A 13,025-nucleotide genomic window follows, 5' to 3' on the forward strand; every position below is an offset into this window, starting at 1 on the left:
ATATTCCCTTCATGATTCATAACTGGACTTATTTTATGACCATACAGACATGAGGTAAACAAACTAGCTCTCACTACCTGATTCTAGAAATAATGGTTACTTCAGATCAAATACTCAGAGCATAAGGTTTTCTTTCAACTACAGGATAAATCATCGAGCTTAATATTTAAACACTACATCCCTTCTGTCAAGGCAATAAACATATTATCACAAATAATGTTAATTATGTTAACATTATCATTATATGATTCAGAAAAGCACCTGGATCAAACCACTCAATAATGAAGAAAAAAACACTAAAGCTGACACAAGATTATTTCATGGTATTTCATCAATATTTAATTTTATCATAGTCAATGTGAAATAAAGTGTAAAGGCCTAGATGTCATCAGATTCCAACAATTTGTACAGAAAAATTATCTGTGCCTAAAATGAGAGAAAATGTAAGTGGGGCACTTGGATATCTTTTAATTTAGAGAAGGTAATATATGTTCTTTTATCAACATATGTCCTTTTATCAATAAACAAGCGCTAAACTTTATGTTGTGTTTTTACTAAGAAAGCATGTATCTATAAGATTTCCCCTTTCATACAATTTTCCATAGTAAATTTATTCTCAGAAGCATAGATATCTAGTTTTCTCTAAACTTATAAAATAATTACAAACACTAATTTTGCTTGTTAACTCTTAAATCTTTGTCTAATTAAAAAATTAATCAAATGGAAAATATGTAAACAAATATCAAACGTGTTTTGCCCATACACATACTCTGCCATATATATCCTACACACACTATTATTGAAATGTGCTGATCTGCATCGATTCATATTTATTTGTTTGGGAGAGCCTAACACCTTAAGTAGCTATTGAAATTTTAGAGATATGAAAAATACCTAGTAAAACTGATAATTAAAATAAAATTCTAAATTTATCTATTACGTTTATTATGGTAGAGGAGTTCAATGCATTAGAAACTAAGGAGAAAATATAACCTCCGCTTTGAGAGATATCATGAATTCTATTATCTCCAGTAAATATTCATCCTTATATAGATAGGTGGAAGAAGTCTTTCAAGAATTGCTGAAATTGTGTCTTCCTTTTCAGCTAGACATATAAAGTGATAATATTATGATTTACAACTGTCCACAGTTGAGGGGGTCATGTGTGTCAGTCCATTCCAAACCACAAGGAGCCTCATATTTTAGATACTATATCTTAAGAATGTCCATGTTGCCAAGTTGGAGAAATATATCATCATACCATTGTAGAAAGTTTTCTAAGAATACTCTGCAAAACTCTTGGTATTTAAACTTGTGAAGCTAAAATTAGTTTAGTGTAACTATTTTATCTGATGAAACATATAATTTAACAATTAATAATTATGAATTAAAGATTATTGGATCAACATGCTTTACTTGAGCAAGACAAACATTCCGTCCTAGTTTATCTCATAAATTGGTAATATTGATACATATTTTCTTCAGTAAAATTTGAGTATTTTCTAACTTTGCTAGCTATTAGTTATAAAGTATATAAGTTCTAATCTTAAAGGTAAACCAGGAAGAGATATTAGTACAGAATACATTTTTACTAAATTTTAGGATATTCCCCTCTGTTCTGAAGTTCAGGGAAGGTGATAGTTTCTTATCTGAACTATGGGAGGGAGGTCAGATTAAAACTGGTCATTGACACTATATGATACAGCATTTCTATAAAATAGAGACTATATTTTGTATAAAAGATGTGTAAAAGCTACAGATGTAGAAACATTAAAATGATAAATAATACAATCCTCAACAGTTTCTAAAGTTACACATCTGTATTTTATTTTTCACTGTATAAAATTGTATTATATATGTTTAGTCTTTTACTGAGGGACCTTGACTTTTTGTCTCTACACACACAAGACACACACATTCACACACACAATGCTATTTTTATCTATATTATTTATTTATTTATTTATTTATTGACTTATTTTGGACAGACAGAGATCATAAGTAGGCAGAGAGGCAGGTAGAGAGAGAGTGAGAAGGAGAAAGCCTGATGTGGGGCTCGATCCCAGGACCCTAGGATCATAACCTGAGCCAAAGGCAGAGGCTTTAACCCACTGAGCCACCCAGGTGCCCCACAATGCTATTTTAAAATTGTCATTTTGAGTGCTTTTTAAAAAAAAAAGTATATTAATATTAAACAACGTCAATTAATAAAACCTTAAATATGTACCTGGCAATGTATAAGCAATTTGCTACACCTGACTGAGTTATTTAATGGCATAATAGCAATGAATGAGTTTTAATTATGTATGCATGCCCAGTGTCCAGTACGGTTCATGACACATACCTGGCTCATTACTTATATTGAACTAACGAATATCTAAAGGATATGTAGCAATTAATTTTACTCTTCATTTATAAATATCATATAATTTACTGGGGCTTCCATCAATATTTGGCAAGTCTAAATTATAAATGTAAGTATAAATTGAGATAGAGATTTAATGTATTTATCAATAGTAATCTTGTTCTGGAAGAAGTCCTCAAGATCGCAGCAGAGTAGGAGGACCATAGGCTCCTCTCAGCCCACAAACACAACTAGATAATTACCAAATCATCCTAAATACTCCAGAAATCTGCCAGAAGACTGACAGAACAAATTTCATAACTAAATGGAGAGAAGGGGTCATTTGTCATTGAAGAAGGTAGGAAGTGTGGAAATGTGGTTTAGAGGAGAAATAGATCACAGCTTCTGCAGAGGGGAAAGAGCTGTGGTCACGGTGAAGGACTAGGCAGAGAGGAACATTAGGGGAATGAACAAATAGAACGTTTCCCCACAATCATTGGTTTTGAAAACAAAAGGAGCTGAATTTCATGAGTTCTCACAGCTGGACTTAAAACCTGGAATTTTAAAGGTTGGTGGACTTAGCTGGGATACAGCCAGATGGGCTACTACTGTCCTACTCCTGGAGAGAAGGCTGGCAAACAATCCAGGGGCAGATGGCATGGAAGCAGCCATCTGAAGAGTGCTTGGGGCACACAGTGGGGAGATTATTTACTCTTTTGGAGAAGAGAGCATCTCTGAGAGGCAGTGCTCACAGAGATACTTCTTCAGGAACAAGGAAGCTGGTCAGCACCATTTCCTTGCCCTGCCCTTCAGCACAAACACAGAGCCACTATGACTGGTGGGAGGTAGCACAGTGCTGAAGTTGGTTGCCACCTGGCTTACACCAAGCCCACCTCCCTGCTCTGAGGAGACTGCCCTTCTCAGTTACGCTTGTCTCAGTTTCACTGCAGCAGGCTCCTCCCCCAGAAGGCCAACACAAACCCTGCCCACTCCAAGTCTCCCAACCAAAGTTTGGCCAGGCATCCGTTCTGGTGGAGTAGGTGTCAGATCTCATTCTACAAGTAGACTAGAGCACATCTAGTTAAAACTTGCCACATTCGGGCCAGGGACTAAACAGTGCCTACAGTGGGCAAGGAGAGCCTCTGCAGATGAATGGTATGAAGAACAGAGCAGCCAAAACACAATAGCAGAGTGCACATAGCACATACCAGAGACACTCCCTGAAGTGCCAGGCCCGGGGCAACATATGACCTCTTCATAAAGCCATTGCTTTCAGGAGCAGGAGACATAAGTGTTTTTCTAACACAAAGAAGAAGGCAGAGACTTAAACAAAATGCCAAGACAGAGGAATTAATACCAAATAAAAGAATAAGATAGGGCCACATCCAGAGATCTAAGCAAATAGATATAAGGAACATGTCTGGTGGAGAATTTAAAGCAGAAATCATAAGGATACTCGTTTGGTTTGAGGAAAAAATAAAAGACTTTAGTGAGACCCTTGCCACAGAGATAAAAGAGCTAAAAAAGACTCAAGTAGAGAAGAATCAATAAATGAGATTAGAAACAGACTTGAGGCAATGAGCAGCAAGCTGTAGGAAGCAGAGGAATGAATTAGTGACCTAGAAGACAAAATAATGGAAAAATTATGAAGCAGAACAGAAGAGAAAATGAAGAATTATGCAACACAAGGATAGACTTAGGGAACTCACTGACTCCATCAAATGTAGTAACATTTATATTATAGGAGTCCCAAAAGAAGAGAGAGAAAAGAGAGCAGAAATTTTATTTCAAGAAATAATAGCAGGCACCTTCCCTAATCTGGGGAAGGAAACAACATCCAGATCCAGGAGGCACAGAGAACTGCCATCAAAATCAACAAAAGCATCAACACCAAGACATATTAAAGAAAAAAAAAATCTTAAAAGCAGCAAGACAAAGAAGTTCTTAATTTACAAGAGAAAACATAAAAGGGGGGAGATTTCTCAACAGAAACTTGGTAAGCCAAAATGGAGTGGCATGACATATTCAATGTGCTAAATAGGAAAAATCTGTGGCCAAGAATATTCTCTCTGGTTCGGCTATCATTCAGACTAGAAGAAGAGATACAAAGGAGAGATGAAAAGTAACAAAGACAAGAAAGGATCTGAGGAAATCTCCAGAAACAATGACAAAACAAGTAATAAAATGGCAATAAATACATACCAATTGATAATTATTTTAAATGTAAATGGACTAAATGTTCCAATCAAAAGACATAGGGTATTAGAATTAACCAAAAAACAAGACCCATCTATATGCTGCCTACAAAAAACTCATTTTATTTTTTTTATTTAAATTTTAATTTTAATTTTTTTGAGAGAGTGGAAGTGCATGCACATGAACTCATGAGCAGGGGAAGGGCAGAGGGAGAGGGAAAAAGAGAATCTAAAGTAGGCTCCATGTTCAGTTTGGAGCCTGACTTGGGGCTCAATTTGATGACCTTAAGATCATGACCTGAGCTAAAATCAGGAGTTGAACACTTAACCAACTAAGCCACCCAAGCACTGCAAGACTCATTTTAGACCTAAAAACACCTATAGATTGAAAGCAAGGGGGTGGAGAAACATTTATTATGCAAATGGGTATCAAAAGAAAAGTCAGAGCAGCAATACTTATATCAGACAAACTCAACATTTTTTGTTCTTGTATTGTTTTTATCCTGCTTTGGTATCTTTGTAGTACTGACTTCATGGAATGATTTTGAATAGGTTCCCTCTATTCCATTATTTAAGATTTTGATAAAGATTGTCATCAACCATTTTTTTCAAATGTTTGGAAGAATCCACCAATGAAACCATGTAGTCTTGGGCTTTCCTGTGCTGAGAGATTTTTGATTCCTAATTCAACTTTCATACTTGTTATTGGTCTAAGAAGATTTCCTATTTCTTGGATTCAAGATTCATGATTCAATTGTGGTAACGTGTGTGTGTGTGTGTGTGTGTGTATGTTTTCTGTTTTTGGTAATTATCAGATTTTTTCCCAAGTTATCTGCTTTGTTAATATATCATTGTTTATAGTAATCTGTTATTATACTATGCATTTTTGTGGTTATCTGTTGTATTGTTTTCTCTTCCATTTCTCATTTTGTTTTTTGTCTTTTTTTTCCCCTTAATGTAATAAAACATTGCCAAATTTATTTTTTTTAAAGACTAATCGTTATTTTTTTAAAATATTATGTTGTTGTTTATTCTTATCTCTATTTATTTCTGATTTTTCTTTGTTATTTCCTTCATCAAGTAAATTTCAGGTAAATCTCTTCTTTTTCTAGTTCCTTATAGTTTAATGTGAAATTGTTTATTTGAAACTTTTTTTTCTTAATATGAGTTTATAGCATAAATTTCACTCTAAAGTTTGTTTTTGCCATAGGCTTTGGAATACTGTATTTTTTTCTTTTGTTTTGAGACATATTTTGATTTGCTATTTGTACAGTAGTGTGTTGTTTAATATTTACATATTAATATTTAATATTTACAATGTAGATTTCCAGCTTAGTTTTAGTGTTGATATTTGGTTTTGTATCACTGTAGTTAGAAAATATAGCTGTTATGATTTCAGTTTTCTTGAATTTGTAATATTTGTTGTGTCTGTTTTTATGTAATTTAACCAAGGAATTCTTTGATGTGTACTCAAAGAAAATTTGTATTCTATTTTTCTTGGATGAAATGTTTTAGATATATCTTTTAAAACCATGTATTCTGAAGTATGCTTCAAGTAAAAAATGGTCTTGTTGGAAGAAAAAAATAACTGAGGGCAATCATTTAAAATAAAGCATATCAGAAGGGAGGTAGATGGGGGTATGGGTGAAATAGGTGATGGGGTTTAAGAGTACACTTATGACGATGAGCACTGAATAATGTATAGAATTGTTGAATCATTATATTGTATACCTGAGACTAATATAAAACTCTATGTTAACTATTATTATAAAAACAACTGTAAAACTTTTATTTTAATTAAAAATAGTATTATTTTCTTCTCAGATATTATTTTCTAATATTAAAATCCGCCTTATTGCTTTCTACCATTTAAAGTTATATTCAAACTAGCCAGGAATTTTAGATTCTTGACTAGGCTCTTTGTCCTATTTCTATGTGTAAGCATTCAAGAGATGTTGCTAAATCTTAGCGTTCCTACTTTAAGATCTATTTTAATGTACCATTGTTTTAACTCATTACCTATATTTTTATACTGAGCATACATTTTAAATATAAAGATCTGCTTTCATTTTTAAATTTTGGTGTAAGTATTAAATTGTTTTGCAATTTCTTGATAGCATGTTGTGTTATGCTGTTTTTCTTAATAAACAAATCTTTTAAATTTGGATTAAACTATCCTATGGCCACTTCATTTTGAAAGATCTGTTTAAAAAGTAAATTTGACTTTGCTTATATATCCTCTGGTAATTCATCTGTAATAGAACTGTAGTAAAAATCTTGTCAAAGTGATTGTCTTTCATTCCTCTAAAACATAATCAGATAAATCTAATAACATTTTTGAAGATTAATTGTATCTTAAATGATATAGACAAAAACAGGCAGTGCATATTCTATTTAAGATGATCTGTATATTTTAACTGTAGTGGGGAGAGTAATAGTATTCTAAATTACTAAAACAGTATTTTCTACATTTTTTTTTCTTGGTGACTGTGCTTCTGTTTCTGGATTTTGAATTGTAAAATGAATTCACTTAGGTATCCCAAGGGTGATGGACCTTTAAGACAAAAAAAAAATATTTTGGACACATTAAAAGTAATCTAATTGGTAATACCAATTGGTAATAAGTATAAGAAAAATATGGGCGTCTGGGTGGCTCAGTCATTAAGCGGCTGCCTTCAGCTCAGGTCATGATCCTGGGGCCCTGGGATCGAGTCTTGCCTCGAGCTCCCTGCTCAATGGGAAGTCTGCTTTTTCTATCTCCCACTCCCCCTGTTTGTATTGCCTCTCTGGCTATCTCTCACTCTTCAAATATATAAATAAAATATTTTTTTAAAAAGTATAGGAAAACCCCTAAGTTATCAGGTTAACCATTTTTGGTAATTTTGAGAACTTTTTAAGATCTTCTAATGCAGGGTTCTGGGATCGAGCCCCACATCGGGCTTTCTGCTCAACAGGGAGCCTGCTTCCCCATTTCTCTCTGCCTGCCTCTCTGCCTACTTGTGATCTCTGTCTGTCAAATAAATAAATAAAATCTTAAAAAAAAAAAAAAGATCTTCCAGTTAGATTAGGCAACACCTTTTCACAAATTTGACAATTGAAATTCATATATTGATGACATGCTTTTTCTGTTTAGATTTTTAAAACTATTTTAATAGATTTAATTAACATCCTTATTTTCTAAGTGATAAATATGAGAGCTGGAATGTTGGCAGGTTTTGCAAAACTTCTAAAGTAGCCGACGTCGATATAGGACATATTATTTACTTGCCAAGACTTAATATTTAAATAATTTAGCTTCATCAGCTTTTATTAAGTTCTGCTGTATCATGTACACTCTGAGGACAGAAATGTACTATTTACACAATAAATACTGATGAATATGTACTCAGTACAACAAATTATACTACATATAATGAAAATCAAATGAACTACTTCCATTCTTTACAATGTTTATACAGTTTTCCAACTCCATATAAAGCAGGTAAGAACTCATACACATAAAATTATGGCAAAATTTGTGCTATATGCCAGACAGATGTTCATTAAATAGTCTGTAGCCCTAAAAGACCTGTAAGGAAAGTGTATGTAGCAATGGAGATCATCACAAACATCATGTCAAAGGCAGTACTTAAAAAGAGCCTTGAAGCATGGACAGAATAGGAATTATTAAAAACATTTTCCTTAAAAAAAAAAATAGTTTCCTTTCCTCCAAGTCAGTCTCATGAAACGTAGGATACAGTTTTTGTCTCCGACTCCTTGTTCAACTTAAATGGACTTGCATAATATTTTCTAAATAATTTTTAGGTAATGTACAATTGTCATGTTGAAATAATTTCACTCCAAAAACTTCCTTTATTTTAAATGAAACATATAGAGTTGGACTTTTAAGAAATATTACCACTCATCTAAATAATTATTTGTTCAGTGGTGTTATGATTAAAATGCAAAAAAGGTCAATTTTTCTTCTTTTGATTATTAGTTTTTATTTATTGTCTCCCTAAATATGTGGTAGCTTTAGGGTGTCAAGCACAATTTTTATATTCTGATCACAATACAAATATTCCTTGTCACAGTGTGTGACAAAAGGAGTGCCATGAGAAAATAAGTACCCTGTGTTTTCCAACCGCATTCGGATTAAATCCAAATTCCTTATCAGGGACTGCAAACTTTTTTTCCCCAGGAACTTACACTTCTTGTCTTTTGGCGGGGATGCTTTTCCTGAAAAATTTAGAAACAGATAACGGAGTTTCTCAAATGCAAGAAATTATAAATAGGTTAGTATGGTTGGAGATAGTGAGTGTGGGAAGATACCACATTTGAAGGAATTCTTAGATATCGTGTGGAAACTTGTAGACTTTGCTAGCATTTTGTAGTAAAATTAATTGGAGTTTCCCCAAAAGGACCTGATCAAATGCTGTTGAGAAGGATGGAAACAAGATGACTGCAATCTTAACAAAAACAGGTTCAGGGGAGTGGATTGTGCCAATGTGTGATTTAAAATAGGAACTAGAAATGCATGTATGGAAAATTAATTTAAGAAATTGTGTTCTGTGGGGAAGCGAAACTAGTAGCTACAGGGTAAATTGAGATCAAATGAGATTGATAATTTATGGTTATTATTTGTTTTCTTTTGCTTCACTTTGTTTCCTTTGAAAAAATTCTGGAATATTGTATTGGGCTCATGTGAATGATGAGGTGAGAGAAAGAGAGAGACCACAGACAGACAGAGACAGAAATTGAAAGAAAGAGACTGAGAGAGACTGAGCATGTAGAAGGAAAAGTAGACACTTGAAATATTACCCACAGAGGATAGAGATGAGGTTCCTAATTAAAATAAAGATATTTACCTGAGATAGAATCAAAAATACCTGTGCATTTTAATGAGAAGAAAGGTAGAGAGGGTGGCTACAAGTGCATTTAGGTTTGGAGATTTGGTGGCAGCAAAATAAGCAAGTTCCTCGAATGACTTCCATTTTCTCAGCACAGAGACAAATGTAACCAGCTAGGAATCACAAAAGATCAGAGCTTCTAAGGAGTAAGAAGAGAGAGAAGAAGCTACAAAATCATCATGTTGATGCTGAAAACTAAAGTTAACTAAAGAAATAACGCTAAGATTGTGTAGCAGCATTGTATGTACCATTTGGATTTCGGGCCATGATTTGAAGGCAATGAATAATTACATATATATATATATATATATATATAATCAATAATTTTATATATGTAATTAATTATTACATATACTACATAATTAATATTTACACATATTACATAATTAATAATTACATATATTACATATATCACATAATTAATAATTACATAGATATATGTAAACTATATATATATATATGTATATATATATACACACACATGTGTAGTTTTTTCTTGGATATTGAGTACACTGCTTTCCTCCCTAGATCTCTATTTGGATTTCTTTAGCCACCTCAAATTAAAGAACACTTCAAACTTAATTATTATCTTCCTCCAAATACATTTCATATCAAACATTCTCTGAGAAAATGGCTCCAGTAGTTCCTGTGCAGTTTAAGCCAAACACCTCAGAGTCATTCTTAGGATTTCCCCTCTCACATCTGACCATTAAATATATCATGAAACCTCATTGATTTCACCTCAGACTGATCATCTGAATTTACCTACTCTCATCTATGGCCACTGAAACCACACTTGTTAAACAAGAGTCTTTTTTCTGCACAGTGCAACAGAGGAAAAAGGACCAATTGCTTCCATTCCTGCTCCTCTCCATTCCATTATCCACAGTGCTACACTGTGATCTCTCAAACATCATCCTAGTATTTTCCTGCTTAAAATTTTATAGTGACCTCAAATAATAAAAACTATAAGGTGTCCTTTTCCCTAACTTTATCTTTGCCACTTTAATTGTACTCTCACCCTTATCAATTCTTCAGTTTCTTCTATCTCCTTATTTCTTCCCTGTTTTGGTCCTTTGCAAGGAATTTGCCCTTCTAATGCAGTTTAATACACTCTAATTGTCCCCCTAATATAAAATGGATATGCTTCCTTTTTAATTTTTTTAACATCTCAACAAAGACTCAGCTTCCTAAGGAAGTCTTTTTTTGACATCCCAATCTAAATTACATGTCAGTGTTCACTTCCATGCTCTTTCTTTTTTTGCATAAGAATATTTATAATTGGTCACGCAGTACTTTTAAGACTCACAAAGGCAGAGCCCTTTCTATCTTGTTCACCTCTGTAATCTAGTACAGAGCAAAAATTTTGGCCTATTACACCTGCTAAAAGCATTTTTTTTGAACTACTGACCAGAAAGATACACTTATCTACTTTTATTTACATTTATATTAATTAGTTTCCAAAGTTTCCATGGAGGGTTACTAAGTGTTATATATGATATCACAATAAGTTTTTAGGTTAAAAAGCATTCAATAAATTAAAAGAACTGGCTTTTGTTTCACAAATGAGCATCAAATTCCAAATATGCAGAATTGTGAATTGACACTTCATGTCTTTGAAAGTAAATAGTGTTTAAAGTGAAAATGGTTTTACTGAAGAGGACAAAAGGAGAAAAAATGGATAACTTAGCTAAGAATGGTATTGACTGCTACAGCAATCTTATTATAAGAAAAATAATATTTTAAATCTTTTCCTAACCATTTAATTACAAGAATGTCCCTAATACTATCAAAAAGCTCTTCTTATCTTTCAAATACCTTCACATTCTCTCTGAATTTATAAGAGCATTAAGGCTTTGCTATCGCTATAATTAGATCTACTGAAAAAGTACCTTCTCATTTTTGTCAATTCCTGATTATTCATGGTGATGGCAGAAAGCCTTAGCATGGATTACTAAAACCCCAAATCATTTATAGCACATGAAAATTAGCCAAAATTCATTACGTCTATCAAAAACTTCTGTTGAAATATCAGCCTCACCTTTGAGCTTTAACAAATTTCCATTGATGCTTGAATAAATGCTCTTAAGTGTATGTACTGACTTTTGAAAATGGAAAAAAATACATAGTTGATTAATTTTATGTAGTCTAAACCCTAAAAAGTAATCAAACCAACAATTTGGTGTCTTTGGCCCATATTGGGCAACTGGAATGAAAGTTTGACTTTATTAGCCATTGAGAAGAAAGAAAGATTCAAAAGGTTAGGGAACGAGCATCATAAAAAGATTTACTTTGTAAGCACTTACTTGAAGACTAACAGAAATGTTAATAAAAATATCCAGAGCACATTTTCTTTATGTGATTCTGAATAGTTCAGTTACAATCTTCATGCCCTGTCATTCATTCATTTATGTATTACATGATAATTTATAATCACCTACTGTGGTCAAACACTGTGAGAATTATGAATGTAAATTAAATAAGACACAGTTTCTACCCTTTATAGATCATTACAATTTGTACAGTATAAGTATGACTGATATTAGAATAGATGCACGTTGCATGAAATAAAAGTCCTAAAATGGAGTAAAATGTGAAGTAAATGCCTATCATCTGACTCCCCTGAAGTCAATATAACGTGAATGATACACCAGCTCATCCCTGCAGTCTCCCAAATCCAACAAAATTTGTGAAGCTCTTAATACCCACCAATTAATTAATTTACTAATTCAATAACTAATTTTTGAGGACCTACGATGGCCCATACCATTCTATAAGCATAGGGTAAAATTATTATTTTTCCACAAAATTCTGTTAATAACACCATAAATGAAAATGATACTCAAAGCACTGCTTCAGTTTTAAATACATCTAAGTAGTTACCTTTTGTAATATAATTTCTTATAAGCTCCTGCAACATAAAGATCACTAAAAATACACACAGTCCAGACATGTTTAATTTAAATACTTAGATATTTGATTATCTGAATGAATAGTCTGGTATTTATGATTCAGAAGCTTATGAAACATTTTGAAATTAATGGCAATATTGTGTTATATGTGATCTGTGTATACTAGTCAAAATAATGACATTATTCACAAAACAAACACCGCATCTGTTCCAGGGAAAAGCTTAGTCTCTTATTTCTTTTGACAGTGTGCAGACCTGGGTTCTTCAAAGCCTCACCTCACAGCCAGAGCTGCAGCAAATGTCCACCTCACAGTTATACCCATGAGGAAGCTTCAACCTCTTGTGTCTGTGAAAAGGATTATTTCAGGAGGGAGTCTGATCCACCCACAATGGCATGCACAAGTAAGGAAACCCACTGATATTTGGTGATGGTCACCACTTTGAAGAGAGAGCATGATGGAGCCTGTTACATCCTGTTACTATTTTCCTTAAAACAGGCATAATGTTTAATCTTCCAAAATAGTTTTTTTAAACCAAATTTTGATTTTCTTAAGTAAGCACTGAAAAGTTGGAGTCTCTTTTATTACTCACTGTTAGAAGCATTCATTTTCCCTAATTTCAAATTCAACATCGGGGACAGATAATTTTTTCTTTTATTTTGTAATTTCTTTTCATGTTCATGACAG

General features: G+C 33.0%; 1 protein-coding gene across 6 annotated transcripts in view; it reads left to right on the top strand.

Annotated features, from left to right (window-relative positions):
• EPHA5 (EPH receptor A5) overlaps positions 1 to 13,025 on the top strand; it is a 358,479-nt gene that overhangs the window by 173,092 nt on the left and 172,362 nt on the right. For 5 of the 6 annotated variants that reach the window (XM_045997835.1, XM_045997837.1, XM_045997834.1 and 2 more), the window contains exon 4: positions 12,586 to 12,741. The exons of the other annotated variant lie outside the window; for it this stretch is intronic. In XM_045997835.1, coding sequence (XP_045853791.1) covers positions 12,586 to 12,741 — 156 coding nt within the window. The remainder of the gene's footprint in view (positions 1 to 12,585; positions 12,742 to 13,025) is intronic. 6 annotated transcript variants of the gene reach the window in all.

Source organism: Meles meles, chromosome 2 (genome assembly GCF_922984935.1).
Source record: "Meles meles chromosome 2, mMelMel3.1 paternal haplotype, whole genome shotgun sequence".
Taxonomy (NCBI): Eukaryota; Metazoa; Chordata; class Mammalia; order Carnivora; family Mustelidae; genus Meles; species Meles meles.